The sequence below is a fragment of the Poecilia mexicana genome, unplaced genomic scaffold (assembly GCF_051168715.1).
Source record: "Poecilia mexicana isolate PSO_F unplaced genomic scaffold, ASM5116871v1 scaffold_2, whole genome shotgun sequence".
Taxonomy (NCBI): domain Eukaryota; kingdom Metazoa; phylum Chordata; class Actinopteri; order Cyprinodontiformes; family Poeciliidae; genus Poecilia; species Poecilia mexicana.
The window spans coordinates 7,378,192-7,392,579 of record NW_028263371.1 but is presented as its reverse complement, the minus strand read 5'-3'; the positions used below and the strand labels follow the sequence as shown (position 1 = coordinate 7,392,579).

At 37.7% G+C, this 14,388-nt stretch overlaps 2 protein-coding genes across 5 annotated transcripts in view; both read right to left on the bottom strand.

Moving 5' to 3' along the window:
• Positions 1 to 6,775: 6,775 nt before the first annotated feature.
• Positions 6,776 to 11,752, bottom strand: LOC106916406 (ependymin-like). The gene is made up of 6 exons (XM_088009830.1): positions 11,023 to 11,752; positions 10,159 to 10,193; positions 9,904 to 10,038; positions 7,900 to 8,083; positions 7,254 to 7,362; positions 6,776 to 7,028 (listed from the first exon to the last, which is right to left on the bottom strand). Exons 1-6 carry the CDS (start codon positions 11,096 to 11,098, stop codon positions 6,878 to 6,880), a joined length of 690 nt encoding a protein of 229 aa, XP_087865956.1. The 5' UTR covers positions 11,099 to 11,752; the 3' UTR covers positions 6,776 to 6,877.
• Positions 11,753 to 12,525: 773 nt separating this feature from the next.
• The window catches only part of pnpla6 (patatin-like phospholipase domain containing 6), a 38,078-nt gene continuing 36,215 nt past the window's right edge, over positions 12,526 to 14,388 (bottom strand). For all 4 annotated transcript variants that reach the window (XM_014984683.2, XM_088009827.1, XM_014984685.2 and 1 more), the window contains one exon: positions 12,526 to 13,818. In XM_014984683.2, the coding sequence (XP_014840169.2) occupies positions 13,753 to 13,818 (66 nt within the window). In that variant the 3' untranslated portion in view covers positions 12,526 to 13,752. The remainder of the gene's footprint in view (positions 13,819 to 14,388) is intronic.

The following is a 14,388-nucleotide window of genomic DNA, read 5'->3' as shown; positions in this document are numbered from 1 at the left end:
TTCTGTTTCAGGCAGTCGTGACGCCCCCAAACCACAGCACCCACCTTCAGTTGATTGCTCAAACGTTCATTCATATGAGTCTCTTTGGCAAATCTTGCTGACAAAATGTCTTTTTTTCTTCTTCTTTTTTTTACTCTTAAGTTTCCTGGTAGATAAATGTGCTGGGAGCTGGAGGAGAGAGAGAGAGAGAAAAGAAACACAGCATAATTGACAAGCAAAGAGAGAGTGAGTGGATTAGAGTGGATTAACTTTAAAGAGTATGCAGATGCAGAACCTCCTCCATCGGTGAAAAGAGGATAATTGGTGTGATCTTCTGACGTTAGCCGTCCTGTGCAGAATAACAGGGTGACGGTGGAAAAACAATGCTCCGCCGTAACGCGAGCTGGAACAGACTCCAAGGTTCACCGTCGGCTCTCATCCTCCCACAAATTCTCTTGCACAAACAGTGAAACCTGGAACCTCCTTTGTGCGTGTAGTACCCACTCAATGGACTCATTATTCACTAATGTGTGTAATTAGAGCCCTTTGATGAGGGCGGATGGATACTCAAAAAGTACACTTGAAAAGAAAAAAAACAACACAAAGTGTGGGCATGTGTTGTGTGCTGTGGGTTAAGTTCAGGAAGGCATCGACTGTTTTTCCCTCCCTTGTTGTTCTGAAATTAAACTTTTGCATTTTATTAAAGGGACAATATTAAGTGAAATCTGATTTTTGAGCTTTACATCATGTTATAATGTTATCCCCTCACCTGGAGTGTTGCCTCGATTCTGAAAAATCATTTAATTTCCATGGCAACCATTCGTCTGTGCAAAAACGCCTGGTTGGACCTAGCTCCGCCTTCGAGGACAAAGCTCCTCCTCATAGCTGCTGTTCCCAAGTGTCCGCCTCACAGAGCAGCCCTTTCCCGCAACTCAACAATTCAGCTCTCTCTAAATGACAATAGGAGCTACCAATTATAGTTACATTATTACATTATTGCAGTTCTGAGTTGATTTGTTGGAAAACACGGGAGAAGAAAGGGCATCATGACGACGAAGGTAAGCAGCAGACATGTCCGCTGTGAAGAGGGTTAGGTTGCAAAATAACATCTCAAGCATTGAACATCATACAGAGGATTGATCAATCATTTAACAACAGAGTCCCTCACAACTGGACCTGTCGGGCTGGACGAGGGAAGCCAGCGTGACTTCTTGTGCATCCAAACGCGACACGATGAGGCTGAACGTGGTGGGAAAAACTCTCCTGTTTCCTTTCTTTACACGTAAAAACAGTCAAACAAGAACATGAGAATACATCCAGGAAGACTTTATATGTACATTCTGGGTGATGGCGTAAAGACCGTCTTAAACTAATATTTAAAAGGCATCCACCATGCAACCGCAGAAACTAAAACAAGCCGTGTTCCAGAACAAGCTCACAATAACAAGTTCAAGCTGTCCCTTTGGCTTAAAATGAACCAATGCGACCCTGCTCTACAGGACACGGACATTACAGGGGAAAAAGTGTTTGGTAATTTGAATTTGGACAGATCTGATTAGTTGTGGATGTGGAAGCTTGACGGGATTAGAATTGGTTTGGATTTAGAATCACACAGAGAGCCTAGTTTTCATAAGCCAGCTTGCACCAGACGTTGCTGAAGTCGATCCGTAAACTCTCTAAGATCTGACGGAAGAAAAGACTGGTAGAAAATGAGTTTTCTCTTTTGTGCATCACATGTTTGTTCCCAGCAGCTGAAAGGAGGTGGTAACATAAAATCTAATAAACCAAATTAAAATGCACACAGATACTTTTTGCATCACTATTAACAGAAAAAAAATGAGAATCTATTGTTTTCAACTGTATCTGTGTGTTTTTAATTTGACAAATTACCCTGAAATCTCTCCACTGAAGAAGAGTTAAGTGTTATTTTATTCTGGGTTGGAACAAATTTAATCCAGTTAGATATTTTTTTCTCAAAATGATGTCATTAGAAAAACATATTTGCCAAAGCGAGTGTTTTTTAAAGCAGTCTTGTCTATAATTCTCTAGTTAGACTGAGGTTTAAATCTTTAATCCTATAGCAGCACTTCTCTGCAAAACAAAATCACAGCACTATACCACATATAGATATAATTCATATTATATGTTAATTTACTTGATTTCTCTGATTATGTGTCCTTTTCTTAATTTCCATTTAAATTTAGACCATTAGTTTTCAAGGAATTGCTTTGTGTTTCTACAGGCTTTGCCTTTGACTGGCACAGAGACAAAATGATTCATCATTGTTGCGTCTCTTATATCGACATTCAGGCTCAGGTGGATTTTGGCAATATTTCGGAGTGGAATGGACAATTAACAATGTCATTTTCTTACTGCAACTCAGACTCAGCAGCTTCTCGTCCTACACACGTTTCAGCCACAGAGCCAGCGCGCTCAGAGAACGATTAGTCTGATAATTGGAGTGGCAATGCTATTATTGCAGCTGATGCTTCCAGATCAGACTCGCATCGCGTTAATCACACCAGGCAGATGAGTAATTTTAGACAGCGAGGACGGACGGCCTCTGACCAAACAGACGATGATTAGAAGAAGACGACTCACAAATCTTCAAGGCTGAGAGGTAATGTGCGACGAACCTCTAATGAATGAGAGAACCGTTCATGACGCTCACTGGGTTAGTGTGTCGTTACTGAAGAAGAAGAAGAAGAAACAGAGGACGCATTCAGCCTTTTAGTATGTTAAATGTGCCTTTTGAGATATTCACTAAAGAAGAGTAAAATGTCAAGGAGTTATCTGAATGTGTAGGTGGAAGATGCAACAAAGCTGAAACTGCATTCAGTGGGTAAGACATCAAACATGTCAACATTTTTTCTTAGTTTAAATATTCATCTAATAGCTTAAAATCCACACCAGATTTTAGCAACAGTAAAAGTTATCCACATATAGAAGTGGAAAAAAAAACAATCTAACAAAAAGTTGGACAAAACATTGGAACAGGTAAGGGAATAAGTACTGACATCTCTCAGTATTTAGAAACCATTTATCCCCAAGCAAAGAGATGGAAAAGCCACAAAATCTAAAGTCAGTGGAGTTACATGTATAAACTTCTGAATGTTTTGGTAAATGCCGTCCAAGTCAAAAGGTGAAAACATTATTCTGCCATAATCCAGTCAAAGTGTTGATTATATAAGAAAAATCCCAAAGCTCATCACAAAGTCATGGAGATGGAAATATTTTTTTTTCTGTCAGAAAAAGCATAAGAAATGCACTCGACCACAATATCATTCATATTTTCTTACTGCACCAGACTCCACTGCTGAAGAATAGGTCCTTGTTAAGCTTGTTAAAAGTTTCCTACAGAATATTTTAACAAGTCAGTGAAGTGCTGGGATAAAATAATAATCTGGTGTGCATTTTACATGACGCGCATGGCACCAGCAGATCTCATAAAACTGAAGGATGACTGGATATTGCTAGCAAGGATATGAAGAAGTAGTAAGTGTGGATTTTTAAACTAAGACTGCTGAAACTCTCAGTTTGTTCTGTGGAAATAAAGTAAAACAGAACGGCTGGGTCAGTCATCGCTCTTTTATCACATTGAAAATACATGGAAAGAAGCCAGAGAAAATAAAAACAACCCCCAGAACCAACAAAGGATGGTTCATGTCTCCTTATTATTACCAACAAAGGCTTTTGTATAAATATGTTCAATATGTTGCCTTTCCTATCTGAAACTTTTACTCAACATCATTTGTGATCAAACTTGCTTTGATTTTCTTGCATGTGTGGATAAGTGTAACAGTGAATCATTGTTACATTTATATTTAATGACGATTTGATGTCACTGTTAAAGGCAGCATCTGGGTTTCAGTTCATTTTATTTTGATTGTTTGAATGCAGGAGTTTGGTTTGGGTGGGACTTCTTTAACATCTTATCATTTTCTGCTATAAGGTCAAATTGATCATCTAACTTTTCAGTATCAAATTAAATGACTGTTTAAACCATAAATGCATAAGATGAGAGCAGATGAACGAGGTGAAACGTGACAGGTCAGTTCGTTTTTGTGAAAAGTCACCTCTGCCATTTCCCTCTCCCAGCAGGTGTGCACAGTCAAAAACCTTCCCCAGGACGCCGCGCATATTTTTACTGGTTCTGGGGCTGCATGGCGGACAAGGGTGTGCTTTCATACTTTGGGTGTTTTCTGCGTTACGTTTTGAGTAATTATTGGGATATGTTCAGTTTGTCTTGAGCTGTTTGATTAAAATAAACATTCTTGTTTTGGTTATCATTTTGCAGTGCTGTATTCCCAGTGGCAGGCACATTTCACAAGATAATTTATGTTTAGAGGTCTCAATTTATACTTTCTTACAAAAAAGAAAAAAACAAAGGAACAAAAAGCGAATATAAATGATGAAAAACAGATTTCTGTATAATTAGCCATGGCAGTAAGTTTCAAATTTTTGTTTCATTTTTCATTTAATAATAATAATAATAATAATAATAATAATAATAATAATAATAATAATAATAATAATCTTTTTAGCAATAGTAACATGTTCGTGGCAGGATGCTTTCTACAAAAAAGCACACTTAGTTTATCACACTCTGTGACCTTTCAATCTTGACCTTTGGTCAAACCATTTAACATCATTTCCTTTCTTTTTGGAAGACATTCATCCTTTTCCGATTTAATTTTAAGGAAAGATTACACTAATCTAATAACAATAATAAAATAAAAAGCTGTACATAAAGTGCATTTAGAAAAAGAGATAATTATATAAAATACGGTTTGTTTTTAAGTGAAAGTGCAGTCTGGTTGAGATGAAGCGAGCTTCACGTGTACCATGAAGAAGGTAGAGAACACTGCCGCCCCCTGCTGACTGACAGTAGGTAATACAGTTTTACATAAAACCCCACTGATCATTTGTTGCCTGTGAATACTTTGGTTAATCTTTTAAACAAAAGCAAATAACTTCTATTATTTCAGGCTTTTACTAACCCAGCTGCCAAAAACAAAGTGTCTATTTTAAGAAAGTCTAACATGGACTTTGTTTAATTCGTCCTTTTATTTCTGTTTTACAAAAGAATAATACTTTTCTTCATTTAATAGCTGAAGAGTGAGGCTTAGACATATTTTTTTAGCAATCAATGTGCTTTTGCTTAGATAAACAAAATATATCTATAAATATCTTGACATGAACATGTTAAACTGCTAGAGCAAAATTGTTTTCACAGATATTTGAAGTTGGGCCAAAATTAACAGAGAGGAATTTGCCTAATCATCTTTTGAAATGGCAAAATAAATCCCTTTACAATGATGCATCTGATGTAAACTATGAATTTAACATTGCAGACCAGTAAAATCTAAACATCACTGGAAGTCAAAACTATTACTGGAAAGTTGAGTGGAGGGTAAAAATATGTAAGAAAAAAAATTTCCACAGCCTTGAGGAGGTAAGTTGATTTAAAAAGTTTGTGGTAGATTCACTCTGGCTGAAGTTGGTGCTTCAATATTTATAGAATCTATGTTAAAATTGAGGCCTGTAAATGTATTCAGTGTAAAAATTAACAACCATGGTTTCAGTGTCTCCCTCACTAATGCTCAGGTACAGTAAATTGTGTCTCCTCTCCTACACAGCCACAGAGCCAGCGCGCTCAGAGAACGATTAGTCTGATAATTGGAGTGGCAATGCTATTATTGCAGCTGATGCTTCCAGAGCAGACTCGCATCGCGTTAATCACACCAGGCAGATGAGTAATTTTAGACAGCGTGGACGGACGGCCTCTGACCAAACAGACGATGATTAGAAGAAGACGACTCACAAATATTCAAGGCTGAGAGGTAATGTGCGACGAACCTCTAATGAATGAGAGAAGCGTCGCTCAGTTATTAATGTGTGGAAGAAATAGTCTCATGGGAATCAGACTGTTTAGAAATTTAATTTCTAACACTGTGCAATTATGTATAATATTTTTATTCCCTTTAAATTCAACAGCAAAAACTTCACCTGCAAAAATTTGCCCTCTTCAATCAGTTAGCTAGTTAGCGTGGCTAACTGTTTTGGTATAGTTTTGAAACTGTATAAATACAAGGAAAGTATCGCTGATACTAATATCGAGACCAGTATCGGATCCGAAACAGATACCAGTACTGATAATTTTATCTTGAAATGTCATTGTCACTGAATAATGTAATGACTGGACTTCACCTTGTCATGATTATGATCAAATACAGGGGAAAGAGTTTTGGCAAATAACTGTTTTTTTAGTCAACTACAACATAGCAATGTAGAAGAAAATGAATAAAATAGTTCACTTTTCACCTTTACTACACAACTGTTTATTAACTAAGTCACTAACTGTGGTCTGCATACATGAGGTCTGAGTACTATTTCTAACACAAATCATATTTAGCCCTATTAAAATTGTCAAACACTACAAAGGTATCCAATTCTGCTAGTATTGAAAATGTATTGATATTTGGTATTTTAAGTCCTGCATATAAACTCTGTGATGTGGACATAAAGGGAGAGAAACTGCAGACAGAAATATCAATCTCATTACAATACCAGTACTCACTTTGGTATCAATAGTATCGATATTTAGATCGATACACCCAGAACTAGCACTGACTGCTTTGGCGTGGGTCACCAAAAGGTCACCACATTTCTTCCTGTTATACTGATATTCCTGTTTTACGAACATATTTTGTTCATCTGACGTTTTCTCATAAATTAATGCTCGTTTTCAGCCATGTTTTACGAGTGAAAACCAGTAAAAACACCATAAATCGTGTTTCATTTGATTTCTATTTGAACGTTTTTATTGGTAGCATTTCCTAGACAGCGTCAGCAGTCAGGAAAACATAATCTGAAATTTTTAAGAAGATCCTGCTGCTCACTTCATAGACTGCACCGTCATGGCCAGGGACCCCATGGCAGAGAAGAAGTTTTGCGGCTTGACAAAATTCTCCATTTTTGCTTCGTCACAGAAAGGAGGAGGGAAGAAATCCTCTGGATTAGACAACCCAATCACCCAGTTGTAGGTGCTGAAACAGAAATAAAAAACATTAGTTAATTTTGCCTTAACAAAATTTATTTTAAAAGGACGATATTTTACACTTTGTCTATTAACTATTAGCTAAAGATAGATTTATGTTGGATTTTCTTTTTTTAAAACCACTAATCTGTTGCTGCAATGGATTACTTTACTTTGGTAGAAAAAATAGATGTGTTGATGTTCTGCATTGAGCTGGTTGTTGTGTTTGTCCAACCTGATGGTGGTCCATCCTGTTTTTGGAGAGTAGTGTGTCAAAGTCACAGGAAGGCAGCCGATCTCAGTGAAGGTGGATGAATACAACTGAATACAAACATGAAACACGACTTTATATGTTCCATCCAAAAATGACGTTAGTTCAAGGAGAGCTTGTGTTGCAAAGCCAATATGCGGCCATGTTGGAGGGTTTTTGAGCATTGCCAGCCAGTTTATGGTCAGGCCACAGCTTCTGAATCGGATTTAAGTTTGGACTTTAACTAGGCCACTCCAAAAAAAGTTTTTTTTTAATAATTCAGAGGTGGACTTGCTGGTGTGCTTCATGCCATTGTTCTGCTGCATAATTCGAATGTGCTTCGGCTTAAAGGCACAAACCAGATATGTTTTCCTGCAGGAAAATACAATGTTTTATTTTAATTCGGGCATATCATCCGGGTCCTGACCACCACACTGCTACCACCCTATTGATAAAGGGAATTATTTTCTTTTTATGAACAAGGTTAGATTTATACTTAAAAATATGATCGTAACAAATGATAATATCATAAAACGTTGTTCACTTCCTTACAGCTCCAGAATCTATTTGACACACAGTCCTTGTAGAAACTAAATCGACTCACATGTCACAGGTCAGGGTTCATTCTCACCGTTATTGGGAAATTGCCCCACCCAGGTGTTGGTCAGCAGACCCATCCCCCAAGAGGAGCTGGAGCCCAGGAACGTCTGACCGATCAGCAAAGCGTCTTCAGGAACATGCATGGGCATGAAGTAGGTATCCAGAGGCAACTTCCTGCACGTCTCAGCGCTCCAGTTGATTTCATACATGATCTCCTGAAAGAATGGATGCAGGCAGTCATCACAACTTCATATTTATTACTGCATTTTTGGGGCCTGCCTATGCAATGCATGGCAGGAACCTACTGTTCTACACCCAATAAGCGGTCTCTTTATATCTTTATTTTTCTTCCATCACCGTTAATGCGGCCTGAACTGCTGTGTCCACCCCCACAAAAGTGGTATCAAAATGTTCAGCTTGATCCCGAGAAGGGAGCTATTACTTTTAGTGGGATTCCGAGTTAAAATGGCGACATAAATTGCAAAAAACGAGCAAAAGACGAGGCTGAGTGTCTCACAGAATCAGGAATCTTTCTTTTTGACACACACACACACACACACAGCACAGTGGATTTCTGACTCCAAAACTATTTTTAACTCGCCCTCACGACCACAAAAATCGCTCTATTGGTCTCAAAGTCGGTCATGACATAGAAACACATGCCTGGTCCCGTAAAATGTTTTCAAAGTTTTGCTAGGGCTTATGGTTTTTTGTCAGGGTCCTTGAGACCGACGCTAGGTGTCGCATAAGGATTGAAACTCTACCAAACTGAGAGACAGCCCGGGTGTATTCATATTTTGCTTACATAAATTTATTATTTCTCTGAATTTTTAGTGTGAATTAAAATCCTTAGTATGAAGGTTGAAAATTTTCTAGAAAAAAACAATTATCCACTGTCTTAATTTTTTTTTATTTTGCAGCGTGAGTGAGAACCACATGTGCAAAGGTTATAGTCGTCAGTCTCGGACTGAATTTCACTGTGCATGGGGTTCAGCCATTGTAGTGTAGTGGTGAACCAAGTCAGCTGTTGCACTATGGTGATGGACCTGGCATGAGCTTCAGTCATTGCACTCTGGTGGTGAACTATGTCAAGCATGTCAGTACTGCAAGGATTCTTACCAAGAGCAAGTCCAGCTGTGCAATCTTGCTGGCTTGCATGGACATGTTATTGGTTAAGTGTCAGAATGCTGGGTCCAAAGCGACATGCACATGTCGGGCAGGCCCCAGTTAAATTTCTTCAGGAATTTAATATGTCTAGTTTTTATTTGTTGTTTTTAAGACTCTGTAGTTGTGGGTTTAAATAGCATTTCACTGGCAATGTCCTCCTGTAACATTTATAATTACCCAGTAATATTTTTACATTTCCTGTCAACCTAACATCTTCTAATACAAAAACACGGTTGACCACCAGGCTTTTCTGGGGGAAACCCTGCATCTGTTCTTATAAATTTAAAGAACGCATTTAGAGCTCACTGAGTAAAATAATTTCTTTCAAAAATAGATTATTGATAGATTTGGGATGAAAATAATGAAATTGCTAGGATTTTGTCTTAAATAGCCTTATCAATAGTAATACTGAATGGACAGCGGTTTATCAGTCTTTATCCCTGCCTAAAGATTTTCATTTCTGCTTTAGTTGTTTAACAAAGAATAAACATTATAAATGTACAGGTGCCATTTTTCTGTAATAAAAAATGTTTCTGCAGGTCAGGGAACAAGACAAAAAATGTATGTTCTTTTTCATGCATATTATACTCGGCATGAGTTAATCATTAATCACATAAAACCTCATTTGTGTTTCTCTGTGCCAACCAAAGAGTTGTTTTAAAATAACATATAACTAAAAAAAAAAAAAAACATTTCCCAGGTGTAAAGAAAATCTATTTCCAATTCAAAAGTTTAATTGAAAAAAATAATCTTTGTGGTCTGATGAAAACACTGAAGATCTCTAAAGGAAAGAAAGTAAATTCAGAAAAAATAAATCTGTGGGACGGGTTCCCCCAGATGAAAGGTTAGTATAACTGATGTGTACAACCTGGTTGTAGAGCATCAGCTCGTCCACTGCCACAGTAAGATTCCCGAAGTTGCCATAATGTCTGGCCCGCAGCCGCTGTCCCAGAGCGTCGTAGGCAACTGTTCCTGATGTCACCATTAGTCCACCTGCAGTCAACTGGTGAGGAGATTCAAACGGTAAGAACGCGAGTAAAGACTCAAAGATCCAAGGTTTCAATCTAGATGAGAGTCCAACAGGAAAAATCTTTAAAAGGGTACAAGAAGTCAGTAAACGCACCACAGTAACGCCACCAGTTAACAGTTCTGGAGCAACTATGGAAAAGCAAATTAAAATTATTGAAAAATGCTCTTAATCCAAATCGATTTAAAAATGTAATATTATGTTTTACACAGCTTAAACCTGCACTACGTAACTTTTACGAAAACGTTTTTTTTCAGTGTTTATTAAAACCGTCATGATGTTGTGACAATTTGATATGAGGCTCCTCCACATCCTTCCTCAGCTACAAAAATGCAACGCTCAGGTCAAAAACAACCAATCACAGCCAGGAGGAGTGTCTTAGCGCTGTCAATCACCTCATATATGTGATGCTAAATGTGCTAATGGCTCAGAAAAAAATTACCTACAGAAGACCCGCCTATCTGTCGTCATCGGTAGCTATGCTAACTAGCCTTAGCATTTGTGGTTGTAGTGAACCAGCTGTAGCATAGCAGAGACCAAGGGGTAGAAGTTGAGCATAAGAGTGATTGCCAATGCTAAGTCCCTCCTTCTGGCTCTGATTGGTTGTTTCTGGTCTTAGTACTGGGAGCACTGGGAAAAGAAATGCAAGCTCCATTTTTTTGTTTGTTTGTTTACCGATTATGTATCATATCACAACATAATCATAATTTTAACAAATATGTAAAACACACACACACACACACACACACACACACACACACACACACACACACACACACACATATATATATATATATATATGTTTTTTTTTTTTTTTTTTCTAAAAATAAAAGTTACATACTGCAGCTTTAACTGGGGGAAACGGAAAGAACATAAACACGTTTTCCTCGTTTTGTCTATAAACTACGGCGACAGACTCCAAATAGAAAAGAATCCAAAACATTTCCCAGAAACACTCACAGCAGGGTTTTGGTGCCTGACCGGTAGCAGCTACCAGCAGCAGGCTGAAGCAGGACAGCACCCAGACGGAGTTCATGGTGAGAAATTTCTGGAGCAGAACAACCTGTAGGTGCCTTGAGGAAAGCCCAAACACAGTCCTCCTTATATAGCCGCACACAGCTGACTCTGTTCACATGTTCCGCTAATAGCTCGCTTGTTTTGTGTTCCAGTCTTCAGATAACGTTTTATTTGGTTAGAGGCTATTTGAGCTCACTAAAAAACGGCGCGTTATTCATGTCTGCAGAGTTGAACGACTAAATGCTGAATTCAGCCATTTGATTCTGGTTTGTTGGAGCAGCGATGCAGGGCTAATAAAATAAAAAAAACAAAAAAAAAAAAACAATGGACAGTTCGGCACTGATGGAAAAAATATTAAACATTCACGACTTGTGAAAGTTTCTCAAGACACCACGAGTCTTGTTATTCTTCGTAAAATACGATAATTTAACTCTGCACAAGCAGCCAAGTATATTTTGATGCATTTGGAGCATTTTTTTAATAATGTGTGTAAAATAGATTTATCAGCATCACATGGCGGTCACAAGGAGTGGTTTTTTGTTTTAACTGCAGGTGGGAATATTCCCAAGGTCAGCATATTTCATCCCCTCCTCCACTGTTCAAACAATAACTCAAGATTTTGTTCTTTGGAGCCATGAGTTTCCAAAGCTTTCATAATCATGGCCGATGCTTTTTTTTTTCTTCCATTGAGATGGTAGCAGCAGTCCGATTCCCACAGACAGAACTTCTTACACAAACTAACGAAGTATTCATGATGAGAAAATATGAAATGTGTGTTTTATTGTCAAGTGTTTTCAACGTGTGAACATACTCGTTCTTAAAGATGCAACTCAAAGAACCAGATGGAGAAGGAGCATTAAGTTTTTAAACTGGAACAAACTTCCAGAAAACTGCAAAACTGCTGAAACACTAAGGGCTGTTAAATCAAAGCTGAAATCCCACATGTTTAGAGTTACCTTTGATAGAGAAATATTTGGAACGTAGATCAGTTTTCATGACGTCTTTATTCTGCCACTGCATTGACATGTTTGTTTGTTTTTTTTTATCATGTTTTAATCGTGTTCAAGACTTTGAACTACCGAATTTGCTAAAAATGTAAAATATGAATTCACTTGACTTAAGACACAAGAAGAGGTACTGGGCAGGTGTTCTCATCTTACATTTTCAAAATCTGTAGTATCCTGAGGCTGAATTGCTTTGTTGATATGAAAAGTGACACAATATAAAGATTGAACAAGTGGTTTCTGAAATTTCAATGCTGAGAAATGCACCAATGTGACATAAAACCCCAAAACAAAAAACAAAAAAAACTGCACAGTGTGTGGAGAATTTCAGCCGCATGTGTCGAAAAGCAAACATTGACCTCCACAACCGACCAACGAAGTGTGTGAATTGCATTTTATCACCATTTACACAAATTGATTTAAGACAACAACTTCAAACAGGTCAGGGTAAATGTTATGTTTATTTCCCAATATGCATCATAAATTACAACCTCTTTGTAATCCTTGTCCTAGCAAAGAGCACATCAGACATTTCAGTGCAAAAAAGCTGTAGCCATGTTAATTAAAACAACAATTGACCGCACTTCGTTAAATCACAACGCCAGTGGTAGACGCATAAATTAAAAAATAAATATAATTAATAAAAAAAAACAAAACAGACCAGGAAAGGCTGAAACAAACAGAAGAGATGTTTAGAGAACAACTTATTATTTTTGGTTTAGGTTCCCTATTATGCAGCAAAGCGTCAACTTACAAAATCCCTTCCATGTACATGTATGAATACTGACGTTATTAAACATGTTATAACCTTGTTACAGTTTCTAACAGAAGTATCGCTGAGATGACTCTGGATTTCTGCGTATTTTTCGTTCCCAAATAAGTATTTACAGTAGATTTGGGGATTTTTATTTTGTGTGTGTGTGTGTGCACCCGATTGGATAATCAAGCTGGAAATATAATTTGAAGTTCCCCGTGAACTTCAAATTATATGCAGAAACCCTGAGTGCAGAGATTGTGCAAACAGAACCAACATGTTTGTTTGTGTAGTGAAGCGAGTCCAACAAACGCGCCGCAGTCGTGTTCACTGACCGCCGTGAAGTGTGGTTAAAAAGGCTTTAACGCATTCTGACATGATCTCTAAAATGAAACAGTTTCTGACTCCTACAAATGATCGCTCAGAATCTAGTCGCGTTTGTCTGTTCTGATCCCTTCCTCACAACGGATCTAGAATAGAAAAAGCACAGTTAGTTCACCTTGCTCTGCTGAATTCAAAATACACAGGTTGTGTTTTGTTTTTCCTGTGAAATAAAATACATCTTTATTTTATTCACCATAACCATAACAGAAATTATTAACTGTTAAAATCAAATTTAGAGAGCTTGTCTAGTGGTATAAATTGAGTTCAGCTTAGTGTCTGTAAGAGGAGAAACTGCTTACATTTAGGACTGCAGAGATTAAAGCAAATGAGACACAATCAGAACAAAACTGGTTCTTGAAGGTGGTCAAAAAGAAAAACAAAGAAAACTCTAAAAAAAAAACCATTGCTCCGACGTTGCAGAAATTTCAGATGTTGAGTGTGGCATCCACATTTCAAGTCTTAAGTCAAGAGTTTATGGCCCCTCGGTCGTCTGACCCTCCATTTTGTCCTCTGCTGTTCCAGGGCCTTCTGTCAGCAGTCTGAAGCGTTCAAGTCGCTGGCAGGTTTCCGCCGTTGCCTCACAGATTTATCCTCATCCTGCAGAGCATAAAAAAAAGTTATTTTAAGGTTAAAGTGTGACACTCAAGGCCTGTTTCTTCTTCAATAATTTTTTTTCTGAAAACCAGGTCCCTAAAGGAGGCAATGCTTTTGATATTAACCTGAATATTCAAGCTTTGTAGCTTGAATATTGAATACTCATATTCCAACTCATATTTAAAATTGTTCTGTATGTTTTCTTTTTACGTTCCAACATAACATAGAAGTTATTCTTTGAAACAGATCTTTCACTCAATGGTTTCAGTTTTATTGTCGCTGATGTTGCCCAGTTGACCACGGTAGCAAGACATCGGAAGATTTTAAACAGCGACACATTCTGGCTAAACACAAAACATGTTATTTGCCGCACTGCATCCCAGGTGGAGAACATGAGAGGAAACTGAACTGCTGGGTAAAATGTTGTCACCCAGCAGTCACAAACCAAAACTTCAACAGAGAAGTCAAACTTTACTCAACTAGAAGTTTACAAAACCCCCAAATGAGTCACCGCTTTAGAGTTTATCAAGAAAAATTAACTTAGAGGAAGGTAAGTACGCGAAACGTGATGAA